The sequence below is a fragment of the Pteropus vampyrus genome, unplaced genomic scaffold, assembly GCF_000151845.1.
Source record: "Pteropus vampyrus isolate Shadow unplaced genomic scaffold, Pvam_2.0 Scaffold472, whole genome shotgun sequence".
Classification (NCBI taxonomy): Eukaryota; Metazoa; Chordata; class Mammalia; order Chiroptera; family Pteropodidae; genus Pteropus; species Pteropus vampyrus.
In genome coordinates, this window is record NW_011889253.1 from 276,604 (window position 1) to 292,513 (window position 15,910).

At 37.6% G+C, this 15,910-nt stretch overlaps 1 protein-coding gene across 1 annotated transcript in view; it reads right to left on the bottom strand.

The window, feature by feature from the left end:
- Nucleotides 1–5,750: 5,750 nt before the first annotated feature.
- Nucleotides 5,751–15,910, bottom strand: part of LOC105307059 (integrator complex subunit 6-like) — a 22,856-nt gene continuing 12,696 nt past the window's right edge. The window contains exons 2-5 of the mRNA XM_011382427.2: nt 8,288–8,455; nt 6,904–7,029; nt 6,436–6,529; nt 5,751–6,052 (exon numbers count right to left, since the gene is read on the bottom strand). Coding sequence (XP_011380729.2) covers nt 5,956–6,052; nt 6,436–6,529; nt 6,904–7,029; nt 8,288–8,453 — 483 coding nt within the window. The 5' untranslated portion in view covers nt 8,454–8,455 and the 3' untranslated portion in view covers nt 5,751–5,955. The remainder of the gene's footprint in view (nt 6,053–6,435; nt 6,530–6,903; nt 7,030–8,287; nt 8,456–15,910) is intronic.

Here is a 15,910-nt window from a genome sequence, read left to right on the forward strand (position 1 = left end):
ATTCTGTGAAATGATATTCCGGTAGAAGCAAAACTCCCTTTTGTCTGGAGGTTACTTCCTCTTTGCCTGAAAAATCTGTAATAGTCTCACCTGAAGTAGCAGCCTTGCAAGACACAGCTGATCTTCCTCAGAAGCTGCATCCACCACCTCTCTTTCCCTCAAAATCCTATAATGAGTCTCAAGTTCCCACATGCCAAAAAGTAAGTGGTAAAGTGTGACTCTGCAGAGGTGCAGAAGTCGTCATAAAGAACTGCATAATTTTTAAATCTGTATGCACAAAATCCTGTGCATACATGTGGAAATAGTTCTTTAGGGTGAGGCATGAAGGTAGAAGAAAAATACAGTTGAATCAAACCAAATTTGTTGATATTGAGACTCTGGATTCAATGTTTTTGCTTCATAGGACTAGGGAAGCCTCTTATAGTTACTTGGTCGATGTCTTAGTTCATTCAGGCTGCTGCTCTAGCAAAAATACCATAGACTGGTAGCTTGAACAATATTTATTTCTCATAGTTCTGGAGACTGGGAAGTCTAAATCAAGGCACTGGCAAATTTAGTGTCTGGTGAAGGCCTACTTCCTTGTTCATAGATGTCTTTTTGCTGTGTCTTCACATGGTGGAACAGGGAAGGGACCTCTCTGGGGTGTCTTTTATAAGGGCACTAAACCCATTCATGAGGCCTCCTGTTTCATGACCCAATCACATTCCAAAGTTCCCACATTCTAATACTATCACATTAAGCATTAGGATTTGGACATGAATATTGGAGGTACATAAACATTTTAATTTACTGCAGTTGGTTAACTGAAAAATGTCCCAAAGGACTTACTTAAGGAAAAGTGCAAGAACTTCTTTGGTGCACTACAGAGGGAGAAATCCAAAGGCTTAAGAAGATTGGAACGTTAGAGTGAATTTATCATATAAGATGTGTTCACTCACCTCAGTCCAGAGGATAAAATTTTCACCAAAACAGTGATACATTGCTTTCTAGAGGGAGCCCAGACATCTTTGAAGAGCTCTGTATTGGCTCTTCTCTATTAGTCAGAAATTACTGTTAGCTTGCCCTCTAGGAAGGGCCATGGTACACTGCTAAATATTTATGTTGTTAATCATTATCCCAACCTGTAGCCAATTACTAGGGTGATGTGCAATGGTGAAAAGTTAAGTAATCAGAATTCTAAGAGATTATTTGATGCTGGCTCTGAAATGACATTAATGTTTGGAGAAGGAAAACTTCTCTGTGGTTCACAGGTCAGAGAAGTGGCTTATGGAAGTCATGGAACCAATGGGGTTTTACCTCATGTCCATTCAGTGGTTAGTCCCTGAATTTACTCTCTGGTTATTTCCTCAGATGCAGAATGTATACTTAGAGTAGACATATTCAGAATGACAGAATTCTCACTTTGCTTCTCTGACCCATCAAATGAGGGCTACTATGGTAGGAAAAACCAAGTAGAAGCCACTAGAACTACCTACCTATAAAGAAAGTAAACCAAAACCAACATTTCATCTTGGAGGGGCTGGAGTAATTGTGGCACCATCAAAGGTGAAAGGTGCGGGGTGGTTACTTTATGACATCCCTTTCAATATACTTATTCTTCCTATACAGGAAGAGACAGATCTTGGAGAATGACAGCTAATTATAATAATCCCATTGCAGCTGCTTTTCTACATGTGGTTTTGTTGTTTTAACAATCAATCCATTCCCCGGCACCTGGTATACAATATTGATTGCACAAATGCTTTTTCCCTTATCAGTGAATATCACCAGAAAGAGTTTGGCTTCGACTGAAAAGGTCAACAATGCACCATCATTTCTTATCTCAGGCTTTTATCAACTCTTTTAGGCTTATGTCATATCCTAGTGCTTGGAGACTTTGATCACCTTCTCCTTACACTAGAAGTGACACTCTTTTTTTTTCTTTTTGCATTAATGGTATTATTCTATTTGAGAAAGAGGTAACAACTAATGTAGACACATTGACAACACACTTGAAAGACAGAATGTGTTAAATATTTCACACAAAATCTGAGGCCTTCCAATTAGTGAAATTTTTAGTGATCTAGTAGTCTGGGAAATGTCAAGATAGTGTTCATAAGTAAACAGCAAGTTTCAACATCTTGACTTTCTTACCACTAAAAAGGGTCACAACAATGAATTGGGCCTACTAGGTGCTGATCTTAACATATAACTCATTGCCATGTGGTACTCAATGACAAGTGACCTGAAAATCTGCTAGCTTGGTGTGTGACCCAGAAAAAGAGAAAGTTCTATGACCCTGAACCTATGACCTCATGGGGAGCCCTCTGTGATCAGTTGACTAGGAAAAAAAAAACATCATGCCTGATTTCCAGTTTTTACTTCACAATATGCAGGTGATGCAGGACAGGGCAAATCCCTCCTGAGCAGATTACAGTCCTGCACTAAGAGAGAATGCGTTTTTGGTGGAGCACAGGAAAAAATTTGAGGGCACGCCAGAATTAGAGTCAAAAGGAAAGTTTATTAGAGGACTGATGCTCCATAGACAGAGCATGGTCTCCTCTCAGATACAAAGAGTGAGAGAGCCAAGGGACAGAGAGACAAAGAGAAAAGACAATGGGAAGGACAGAGACAAAGACCATGAGTGTTCACGGATTTCAGTTTATGTATCATTCTTAGTTTCTATGAATCACAGTTTAAAGACTTTGTTGACCCATTTTCCTTTGATAGTATGGGTATAGAGTTGAAATTACGGATATGTAGCCTGAAGAGTGTGCTAGCCTTTGATCCACAGGTTCTCCATGGTTTTAGCCTAGGGAATGAATGATTGTGTTTATTGTGTGTAGGTCAAGACTTAAAGACTCTACTTATCTGTTTTCCCTTCACGATATGGGTAAATGGTTTGTTAGTAATCCCAGCAGGAATCTTCCTCTGTTCTACAGGTTTCCCAGAGTCTGGCAGCAACACATTGCAAGCTCTGAATATAGCTTGATTTAACATTTAATTCTCTTGCCCCCTCCGTACATTACCACCTGTATTAGAGTTCTATTGCTGCATACCAATCAACACAAATATAGCAGTGTGAAAAAATACAAGTATATCATCAGACAGTTCTGTAGGTCAGAAGCCCAGGCTGGTTTGATTGGTTTCTCTGCTTAAGGTCTCATGAAATCAAAGTCTCGGTGTCACTCATTAAGTGAAGACTCAGAGAAATTTCTTCCAAGCTCTTTAAGGTTATTGGCAAGCCTAGTTTCTTAAGACTGTATGACTGAGTTCCCTATTTTCTTGCTGTCTCAGCTGAGGCCACTCTGAGCTCCTAGGACTGCCCCCATACTTCTTTAGGTGCACCCCTCCATCTTCCAAGCAGCAATGGTGCATCATGATCATGGAGGCAGGGATGTAGATTATGTATGGGTCACAAACATGAACTTGCACTCACCAAGACTGATTTTGATATACACACTGCTGACTGCTCAATCAGCCAGCAGCAGAGACCAGCAGTGAGCACCCAATATGGCACATATCCCAGAGTGGTCAGTCAGCTAGCAAGTGGCTGGTTGATTATTTTGGTCTGTTTCCATTGGGGAAAGGCAGCTTCTGTTTGTACTCAAATAGACATTTATTCTGGATATGTATCTTCCTCTCCAACTTTCTTAAAACCAATATTTGTGGACTTAGAAAATTACTTATCTACTATCATGGTATTCCACACAGCATCACTTATAAACAAGGAACTTATCCTCAGGGCACATGCTCATGGAATTTACTGGTTTTATTATCTACCCCATCATCCTGAAGTGGTAGTTTCAAAGAAACAATTGAATGATCTTTTGAAGCCACAGTTGTGGTTCTAACTGGGCAGCAGTACCTTGTGGGGCTGGGGCAGTATAACTTAGGAGGTGGCAATGCTCTGTCTCCACATCCAGGATATGGAGCTGATTCACACCTTCATTAATGAAGGGTGGCAATGTGAAGTCTTCCTCTCACTATTACTTCTAGGTATCATGTAGCAAAATTCTGTTTCATTTCTCCACAACTTTAGACTCTACTGTATTTGAAGTCTTCATTCTAAAGGAGAACTATTTTCAACAAGAGCCCTAAGAATGACTAAACTGGAAGGAGATACTGCCAACTGGTCACATTGGGATGCTCATCTTTCTCAATCAACAGGCAAAAATGGAGTTCCTGTACAGTTGGGGAGATGGAACCTAACTGTCAAAGGAAATTGAGTTACAACTATACGAGACACTAAGGAGGAATATGTCTGAAATGTTTGGAGCTTTTCTAGTATTTTCATGTTTTGTGATTAAAATCAAAGTTAAAATTATAACAATTCAATTTAGGCAGGACAGCTAATGGTTCAGATTGATCTAATTAAGGTTTGAATCATGCCCCCAGGCTAGGCAATTTAGGCGTCGTCTTAGGCAAAAAGAGTAAGAAATGGGTAGTATAGAAGATAGTTATAAATGCCAGCTAGAACCCTGTGACCTGCTACAGAACTAGGGCTACAGTGTAACCTGATTGTAGCTGAACCCCTTATCATTTTAATGCCCCTAGTATTTTTGGCAGCTAGAATTTAGTAATTTAATTCTTAATTAGGCCTTTGTTCACATGTTAACTACTATTCATGCTCAAGTCTTTTTGTCCTCACAGTATAATTCTGAGTTGCTGATATGCTGTTTCTTTGTCAAGCTGGAGGCGATAACTTCAGGGTCTTGAGGAGAATTTGAGTTTGTTTTGCAGAAGGAAAGAATGTCTCCAAGGTAGCTGCAACCAGCTGTTGGCGCCCAGGAGTCTGGTGTGAAAAAATGTTATCTATAACTAAAGAAACAAAGACTTCTCTCCCAGTTCTGTAGAATACCCCCCTCCCCTTCTTCCCCTTTAAAACTCTTCCGTTTGGTCCAGAACTTCAGAGATGGTCTTTGGACATTAGTCCGCAGTCTTCCCAAACTGCTAGCTTCCTGAATAAAGCAAACTTTCCTTTCTACCCAACACTTGTCTCTTAAGTGTTGGCTTTTGAGTGGCCAGCAGCTAAACTTGTGTGTGTGTGTGTTTTTTTCATAACACAATGAGTTAATAATATTCCCTTGTTAGATAGCTAGTCAGATATGAGCAACAGGGGAAAAAGGGAATAGGGTCCCAACCTAGAGGTCACCCAAAAAACACCCTATTGGTAGTTAGAGAATCCCTCCTGCATCCCCAGAGACAAAGGACAGGACGGCCATAATCTTACCTGGTCTAATCTGGCCACAGACACCTGTGCAGAAGGTACTACCCTAACCTGCCCACAACTTCAGCCTCATTATACTGTCATTATAATACAATTTTTATGCCCAGAAGTTCATGAATCTAATTATAGCAGACCGAATTCAGGGTAAAGCTCATGTGCATTAGGCAAAGTGTTTTATACAGCAGCCAAGTGTCAATCTAAATTACCTCACATGCCAATCACCCAGGAATGCCTTATTAATCACTCATCACAGTCCAAATATAATTCAGTCATTCCCACTGCTGGGTTGTTACAGGTCTCTTCACTAAAACTATGTTCCTCCTTGGAGTGTGCTTTGTCTTTCTAAAATATACTTTTAATAAATCTTTTCTAAATTTCACTGACCTGTGATTCTTCACTGTGTCAATGAGGAAGGACTAAGGAAAAATGTTAATTACACTTCTGTGCCATTATCCCACCCCTGCCATTGGGGCGACACAGAAATTCAAATTGCCCCAAAGGTAACACACCCACTTCAGGTAGGAAAACAAGCAAGCAAACAAACAATCCTTTCAGGTTTATCATTAGGGCAAATGCAGACCTTTAACTAACAGAAATTTATAACATTAAAGTTTCATTGCTTTTTCTTAGCCTCTGACACACAATTTTCTTAACTAACACACGATAGGAAGCTTCAATAATATCCTGTTCCATTCTACAACACAGCAATCGATTCTTGTTTCTCATTGGTTGTTTTGATAATAGAATTATGTATTTAGGATCTGATTATCTGTTGAAAACTGGTCAGAATATATTTCTTCTAGCATCTTCTCAAGGTACTGAATTAAGTGTCTTCTTTTAAATCTAAAAATAAAGAGACAAGTCATTAGCCAAAAGATATATATATAAAGCAATGATGCAGGAGGCACTATAGTAAATGGAAAGAGGAGCTTCCGATTTACATGGGAATAGAAAATGTATCTCCAGGGTAAGAGACAATTTGGCAAATATAAAGTGTGTTGACTCAGGGTCAACAACCACCTCAACCTCTGGTCTGAACAGAAATCTCCTTGAGCTTGAAAAAATGTGACTCAAATATTATCAACCTAAATAATTGTGGCAACAACATTAACTCTGAGTGAGGACAAGGGCTTGAGAAAAGCAAGTCAAGGCCTGTACCCACCCCTCACCCTAGGACTTCATAGGGCCCGTCTATTAAAAATTGGAGATATCCTCTTTACACTCACCTTGCTGCTTCCTTGATGGCAAATTCAACCATTTCTTTCCTTGCTTTTAGAGGACTTTGCACTCCTTCAAGCAATTTGAAGATTCCTTCATATTCTGAAGATATTTTTAAAAATAAAACTTATTATGTCTCAAATATGAAGAGGAAATAAACTCGATTTTAATGTATCCACTACCTCAGTAATCACTCAAGGGCTAGAATGTTATATAGTGCATGTGTTTTAAATGTTTAAATCAAGAAACCTGAACATATCTACCAATGTAACTCTTGTACATAATCAAGTAAGAAAAAAAGGGGGAAGGTGTATATTGTGACGTTTTAGTCAAAGAGGAATCATCTTAAATTATGTGGAAAACCTATTTCTGTTGACAGATGAGCCTCAAGAGGTAAATAGGTTGAATCTATCCTAAACCATAGAATGAGAAAGACTTTCCATGGTTTAATTGATAAAAATTGCTATACTACTTACTTCGTCCAAACTGTCGAATTTCCTTCCTTAATTGCTGTTTTATATCAACACTGGTTTCATTGGATCTTAATGGTATCTTTGTCGACATCATTTCCAACGCAGACATTGCTGTGACTTTTGGATCAACTGCAGAGAGATAGATGGCAATGATTCCTTCTCTAAGTGCATTACTACCAGGTTTGTAAATCAGCCCACCCTTGCTGAGACTAATTAAGTTATCAGACAGAGAATCTAATTGGTTTTGTGGAATACTATCTCCCATCATATTCATAAGCTCCAGTGGAACAGATTTTGATAAGAAGCCATCCGGTGGGGTTTAACCATTTTCTCCCACCTTCTCATAAATATTGTGAATGTTGGGAGCCTCTGGAAACCAATTTAGAGGTTGAGCTGCAATTAGGGTTGTTACATCAACCCCACAGGAACATCCATGTTCTCCTCAGTGTCAATTATTTTTTTTTAATTTCATAGTAGGAGGATATGTCAGAGAGAAATCTCAGGCCTGACAAACTCTAACAGAGAAGTCAAATAGTAAGTGCAAAACAAATAAAATAATTACAATTTGAATGTATGTTAGGAAAGAAGTAAGCAGGGATTAACAGGGATAGGAGGAGCCTCAATGGACAGGGTGGTCAGGCAGGGTTTTTTGAAGAGGTGTCCTTGGGGCAGATACTGGAGGAGGAGAAAGAGCTAGCCCTGTGCACATGCAGAGGAAGAGTTCCAGGCTGCATTAAGGACAAGCATGGAAACCTAAAAGGGTCTCAGCCGGAACCATAGAATAAAGGATAGAGGCAGAGAGAATGAGGAGGAGAAGTCATAGGACATGTGTTAGGAGAGGATGGCAGGGCCAGGTCGTGCAGAGCTTGAGGCTAGAGTTGGGAGTTCAGATTCTGTTGTGAGTATATAGGAAAGTTGATAATGGGTTTTCAGGATGGACTTGGCATGACCTGATTTCCATGTTGACATGATCCCTCTGGCTGCAGGATAGAAAATGGGTTAGAGAGGGACAATTCTGAAAGCAGAGATATGAGCTAAAAAGATATTGTAGTAGCTTGGTGAGCAATTCAGCAGTATGGATTAGAGGGATAGAGTAATGGTAGAATTCAGGAATGATTGTGGTATTTAGAGGAGAGGGGGAAAAAACAGAAAAAAAATAATGAAATGTCACCAATAAGGAGAAGAAAACCAGTAGACTGTGGAGTATGAGAATCCAAGAAAGTTTTCATGAAGGAGAGAATGAACAACTGTGTCAAACGTGGCTGAGAAATTAATGGCAGTGTCAGCCAAAACTAATCACCTTGATGAGAATAGCTCCAATGGACTAGAGGAGGCAGAAGCCAGACTGTACTGGGTAAGATCAAGAGGCGAGGACAGATATTCTTACCATCCTCCACTGACATGGCTGAGGCCCCAACGTGGAATTCTTCCTCTTTCATTGACAGCACAGCCATGCTCTCGCTTCTCTTAGATGAAGGGGGACTCTTTTGTTCTCTATGACATTTCATTTTGTTTTTAGGCTCTACAGCAAACTCTTCTCCATTAGTCATCATTTCTTGAGAAACATCAATAAACAAATTCCATTAATGACAAAAATGCAACCATTATAAAATTGCATTCTACTTGTGTATACATAATATGCATTTTCATCATTAATATGAGTTTTAATCATGAGCCAAGGTTTACCATGACCCAACAAACACCATTCTCAAAAAAAATCAACCTAATTTTAATCAAGTAGAAGTGAAAAAAGAAGGAAGATAGCATATAAGTGTAGTCCAAAGCCAAACATAGTACATGATTATTCAGAATGCTTGCAGAATTGGTGAATCTCATCAGCTAAAAATTAATAAACACATGATTACTTTTTTGAGGGAATATAAACCATTCCATGTCAATCCTTATTAAGAGAAATGATTCCTTTTCTTAGGCTTATTTAAATTACACTCATCATTAACAAATACTGACTAGCACTTTACAGAATGCTACTTGTAGATAGTGAAGGTCAGAGTATTTAGACATCTTTAATCTGCCTGCTTCCAATCCCACAGAGGTTCACTTATGTCAATCCAGGAGCCATGCAATGGACGCTCTTCAGTGCTGGTGGTAGATAATGATGTATTGGTATGAAAACCTAGCTTAAAATTCTTATCATCCAAGAATAACCCAAGAATTTGCCCTGCCAATATGTGAATAAAATGATATTAAACACCTTTTTCTGAATAATTTGCATTTCCCACTAAAGAGGAGTGCAAAGGTGGAAAATTATGTTTATGGAGCATTTAATACCAGCCAGGTCTTCTAAATGCTTTACATGTACTAACACTTAATCTTCCACAAAGCCATAATTCTAGAAAAACTTAAGGACAAGTTTGGGAAGAAAAGATCTGGGAATAAGAGGAATCAGTGTTTGCACACATTCTCATAATCAGTGGAATGCTTTGGCAGTAGGAGTGTCTTCTGCCAAGTCAAAAGCAGTCAGCCTTAAATATAACCTGTTAATCATACCTTCTTTAATTGGAAGAGTCAGGTTTTATGAAAGCATGGAGATGAGTAAAGGAGGTGGTCAACATTAACATTAGCAAGAATGAAAACTTGAAGATAACTGAAATCTGTAGGATGAGGTCTCATGTGCTATATTCAACAATGGTTGAAAGGAACCTATGTAACCTAAATGCCCATCGAAAGACAGTTGGATAAAAAAGGTATGGTTCATGTATACAATGGACTATTACTCAGCCATTAAAAAAATGAAATCCACTGAGGGACACTTTATAATGAAAAAGGGAATCATGCACTAAGAAGATGTAACACTTATTAATATCTATGCTCCAATCAGGGAGTCCTGAAATATGTAAAGCAATTACTAACAGAACTAAAGAGAGAAACAGACCAAAATACTATCGCAGTTGGGGACTGAAATACCACGCTGTCGGATATAAACAGATCATCCAAACAGAAAATCAATAAGGAAATAACATCCTTAAATAACACATTAGACCAACTGGACATCATTGACATTTACAGAGCCTTCCATCCAAAGCAGCTGCTTATACATTCTTCTCTAGTGCACATGGAACATTCTCAAGAATTGACCACATACTGGGACACAGAGATAGACTCAACAAATATAAGAGGGTTGAAATCATACCAACCATATTCTCTGATCATAATGCTTTGAAACTAGAGGTCAACTGCAAAAAGAAATCAGGAAGAACCACAAATACATGGAGATTAAACAACGTGCTACTGAAGAATAACTGGGTCAGGGAAGAAATAAAAAGAGAGATCAAGAGATACATAGAAATAAATGATAATGACAGTGCAACATATCAAAACTCTTGGAACATGGCAAAAGTGGTCATAAGAGGAAAGTTTATATCATTGCAGACCTATCTCCAAAAACAAAAATGAGCCCAAATAAACAACCAAACGCTTCATCTTAAAAAACCAGAAAAGGAAGAACAAATGAAGCCTAAAGTCAGCAGAAGAGAAGAAATAATCAAAATTAGAGCAGCAATAAATGTAATTGAAAACAAACAAACACACAAAAAATAGAAAATATAAATGCAACAAAGAGCTGGTTCTTTGAGAAGATTAATAAAATTGACAAACCCCTGGCTAGACTCACTAAAGAAAAAAGACAAAGGACACAAATAAAGAAAATTGTGGATGAAAAAGGGGGAAATTACGAGTGATATCGCAGAAATACAAAGGACCATACAAGAATACTATGAAAAAGTACGTAACACCAAATTTAATAACCTAGAAGAAGTGGACCAGTACTTAGAAAAATACAACCTTCCTAGACTGAATCAAGAAGAACTGGAAAATCTAAATAGACCAATCAGCAGTATGGAAATTGAAACAATCATCCAAAACCTACCAAAAAGTAAAAGTCCAGGACCAGATGGCTTCACCAGTGAATTCTACTGAACATCCAAAGAAGATTTCATACCTATCCTCCTCAAACTCTTCCAAAAAGTCGAACAGGAGGCAATACTCCCCAACTCATTTTATGAGGCCAATATTACTCTGATACCAAAACCTGGTAAAGAAAGCACACACAAAAAGAAAACTACAGACCAATCTCTCTCATGAACACACACGCAAAAATCCTAAATAAGATACTAGTGAACCGAATACAGCAACATATTAAAAAGATTACACACCACCATCGAGTGGGCTTCAACCCAGGGGCACAAGGATGGTTCGACATAAGCAAATTGATTAATGGGATACACCACATAAACAAATTAAAAAATAAGAATCATGTGGTCATATCAATAGATGCAGAAAAAGCCTTCAACAAGATACAGCATCCATTTATGATCAAAACACTTCACAAAATCGGTATAGAAGGAAAGCACCTTAACGTAATAAAGGCCATACGTGACAAGCCCTCAGCCAACATTATACTTAATGGTGAAAAACTAAAAACCCTCCCTCTAAGATCAGGAATAAGGCAAGGCTGTCCACTATCGCCACTGGTATTCAATATAACATCGGAGGTCCTAGCGAGTGCAATCAGGCAAGAGAAAGATACAAAAGGCATCCAAATAGGAAAAGAAGTCAAACTGTCACTATTTGCGGATGACATGATTCTCTATATAGAAAACCCTAAAGACTCCACAAGAACACTACTAGAAACAATAAGCAAATACAGTAAAGTTTCTGGATACAAAATCAACGTTCAAAAATCCATAGCATTCCTATATTCTAATAATGAAGTGTCAGAAAAAGTAGAGAAAGAATTCATTTTGCAATTGTAACAAAAAGAATAAAATACCTAGGAATAAATCTAATGAAACATATGAAGGACCTATATAATGAAAACTACAAGACCCCATTAAAAGAAATCGAAGAAGGTACAAAGAAATGGAAAGATATTCCGTGTTCTTGGATTGGAAGAATCAACATAGTTAAAACGACCATATTACCTAAAGCGTTATACAGATTTAATGCAATCCCCATCGATATCTCATCGGCATTTTTTTAAAAAAAAAATGGAACAAAAAAACATCAGATTTGTATGGAAGACCCCGAATTGCCAAAGCTGTTCTGAGAAAGAACGAGGCTGGACACGTCACTCTGCCTGACTTCAAATTATACTACAAAACGACAGTAATAAAAACAGCATGGTATTGGCAGCAAAACAGACACACAGACCAGTGGAGCAGAATCAAGAGTCCAGAAGTAAACCTATATTTATGTGGGCAAATAATTTTTGACAAAAAGCCAAAAACATACAGTGGAGAAAGGAAAGCCTCTTCAATAAATGGTGCTGGGAAAACTGGAAAGCCACCTACTAAAGAGTGAAACTAGACTGTTGTCTGTCTCCACACACCAAAACGAACTCAAAATGGATTAAGAACCTGAATATAAGACCTGAGACAATAAAAAGCATAGAAGAAAACATAGGAATTAAACTCAAGGACCTTGGACTTAAAGAGGATTTTAGGAATTTGACCTCAAAGGCAAGGGAAGTAAAAGCTAAAATAAATGAATGAGACTATGTCGAACTAAAAAGCTTCTGCTCAGCAAAAGAAGTCGTCAACAAGGTAAAGAGAGAACCATCCGAATGGGAAAATATATTTGCAAGCAACACCTCCGATAAGGGTCTACTATCCAAAATATAAAAAACTCATACGACTCAATAACAACAAAAACCAAAATGATCCAATCAAAAAATGGGCAGGGGACCTGAACAGACACTTCTCCCTAGAAGACACACACATGGCCAACAAATATTTGAAAAGATGCTCAACATCGCTAGCTATTAGGGAAATGCAAATCAAAACCACAATGAGATACCGTCTCACACCTGTTAGAATGGCTATAATCAACAGGACAAGTAATAACAAATGTTGGAGAGGATGTGGAGGAAAAGGAACCCTCATACACTGCCGGTGGGACTGCAAATTGGTACAGCCACTATGGAAAACAGTATGGATGTTCCTCAAAAAACTAAGAATTGATCTACCATATGATCCAGCAATCCCTCTACTGAGTATTTACCTCAAAGACTTGAAAACCCATATCCGAAATGATATTTGTACACTGATGTTTATAGCAGCATTATTTACAGTGGCCAGGACATGGAAGCAACCAAAGTGTCCTACGATAGATGATTGGATAAAGAAGCTGTGGTACATATATACAGTGGAATATTACTCAGCCATAAGAAGAGATGAAAAACTGCCATTTGCGACAACATGGATAGACCTCAAGATAATCGTGCTAAGAGAAATAAGGCAGACTGAAAAAGTTGAAAACCACATGATATCACTTATATGTAGGATATAAACCTAAAAGCAAAAAATGAACAGGACAAACAAACAGAGACTTGTGGACATAGACTAGTGGTTTTCAGAGGGTAGGAGGTGGTGGAGGAAGGGGTAGGTAGATAGGTAAATTGGGTCAAATTAGGGGGGTGGGGGGAGGGTGAAGTGAGTAAAGGGGATCAAATATATAGTAGCTGAAGGAAACTGGACTTTGAGTGGTAAACACACAATAGAATATACAGATGTCAAATTATAATGTACACCTGAAAATTATATAATTATATTAACCAATGTTACCTCAATAAACTTAATTTAAAAAAAAAAGGAAGACAAAACAGGAATAATAAATACATCTTTTCTAAATCCTCAAAAAAAGTGAAACCCTACCATTTGCAACAATATGGATGAACTAGAGGTTATTATGCTGAATGAAATAAGTCACACAGAGAAAGATAAATACCATACTATTCAGTTATATGCAGAATCTAAGGAACAAAAAGAACAAACTAATCAAAAACAGACTCACAAATATAGAGGACAATCTTGGTGACAGTCAAAGGGGAGGGGAGTTGGGGGGCTGGTAAAATGGGGTGAAAGGTTAAAGAAGTACAAATTAATAGTTGATAGACGGTCACAGGGATGGGGAGCATGACATAGGGAATGCGTTATTAATGTAATTACTAAATGGAGAACCAGAAGAGAAAGAGCGATTAGAGGGATTATTTTATAAATTATATAATTGTCTAACCAATGTACTGTATACTTGAAACTAATAATAAAATAAAAATAAAAGAACCTAGGAAAACAGGAATGAAAAGTGAAAAGACATTTCAGTCAACCTAGTACTACATTTCTCAACCCTCAATTGATATTTTGTTTATTAATCTCTTGTGAGGTTTCTGAGTGTGAATCCATCCTTCTGAGAATTAGGAAACTAGTCAAATGGCATTTTGAACCCAAAATATTGACGATCAGGGCTTGGATAAAAGTTACCATTTTTAGATTGAGCAGCACAGGGTGCTTAACCATACTCAAACATGACTCCAGCACCAACAGAGGAACCCATCACTCCTTTGGTTTCTTAATGCTCCCCCCTGGGACCTCACATTGGATCTGCCTATGTGAATGCAAAAGAGAAGTCTTCTCCCACAGAGAGCTAGCTGCACTCCAGTCTCTGAATTAATAAAAAGTGGAGTTTCAACACCACAGGGAAATTTTGGTTCACAGAATTTCTTCATACTATGATAAACATATTTAAAAAAATGTCTCCAGGCTTTCATGATACTAAATGTGGTTTAGTATCATGGTACTAAACCATGATAAAAATGGTTGTTGCTGAGTAGTAGAATGACTGGTGATTTTAAATGTATCTTATTTTTCCTTTTAACTTTCCACAATGAACACTGTTTTGCACAGGGTGCTTTCAATTGCAGGAGCAGAAAATGCCACTCATTTTGGCTAAATGATACAAGAAGTCAACATCCAACTGAAAACTAATTTTAGGTGAGGCTTAATGCACTGGAAAAATAATATCACCAAGAGTCTAATCTCATTCCATTATTCTCTTCTGCTTTCCTTGATGCCATTTTCATTCCAGTTCTGGCTCCTCCTCATGATTCCATGATGGCTATCAAAGCTCCTGAGAAGGAAAAAGTAGTTATGTCTTTGTCCTAGCATTCCCAGAGGTCTTAAGATTTACTGTGATTGTACTATTTAGTTCACATTCTCATACTTGAACCAATTATTGTGGTAAAACGAGCATTAGAATGCACTGATTTGTTTAGGCCAGGTCAAAAATAGTAAATTTATAGATTGAAAAATACAATTAATGTTTGATTTATGGCCATAAATCGAAACCTGTATCCAACAATCAGAATAAAAATTCCTCTCAAGCATACATGGTCACATTCTGAAAAAAATGTAATGTTAATTTCATGTCAGCAATGTTCTCTAAGCAGTTCAAGTGGAACATAGAGAATAGAGAGAGAGGTATAGCTTTGCATGCTTATATTAGGCAAGAAAAAAGTCTGAAAATTAATGATCTGTGTCAGCTTAAGAAGAAGAGTACAACAAATACAAAGAAAGTAGAAAGAAGGAGCTTTATTTTAAAGTAAAACTAATAATGGAAAAAGAAGACAACAATACAGATGGTCAACAAAAGCAGAAGTAGGTCATATGAAAACACTAAAAACAACACAGACAAACCTCAGGTGCGATTGCTCAAGATAAAATTTACCCCCCCACACACACACACACACACAAAACCATCAAGAATAAAAAGGAGGCATAACCACAGATCCAAAAGAGGTTTAAAAAAATGGAGGGACTATTATGAAAGACTTTATCTTAGATAAGAAAATTGAAATGAAATAGACACGCTTATAGAAAAATAAAGCTTACCAAAATTTATCACAGAAGAAACAGAAAATTTGTGTATTTCTGTATCTGGTAAAACAATTAACAAAAAATTAGTAACCGTCCTATCCTGAAGGCTTCCCTGGTGGATCCACCAAACATTTAAGGAGAAATAACGCAAACTCTTTTTGAAAATAGAAAACAGAGGATTAGTTCCCAATTCATTTTGTAAGGCCAATATAAATCTGATATAATCTAAACCAACATCTAACAAGAAGAGAAGATAGGAAAACTATAAGCCAAGATCTCTCTCCTGAAAATAACCACAAAAATCCTGAACAGAGATAGATTAATATACATATATAATATAT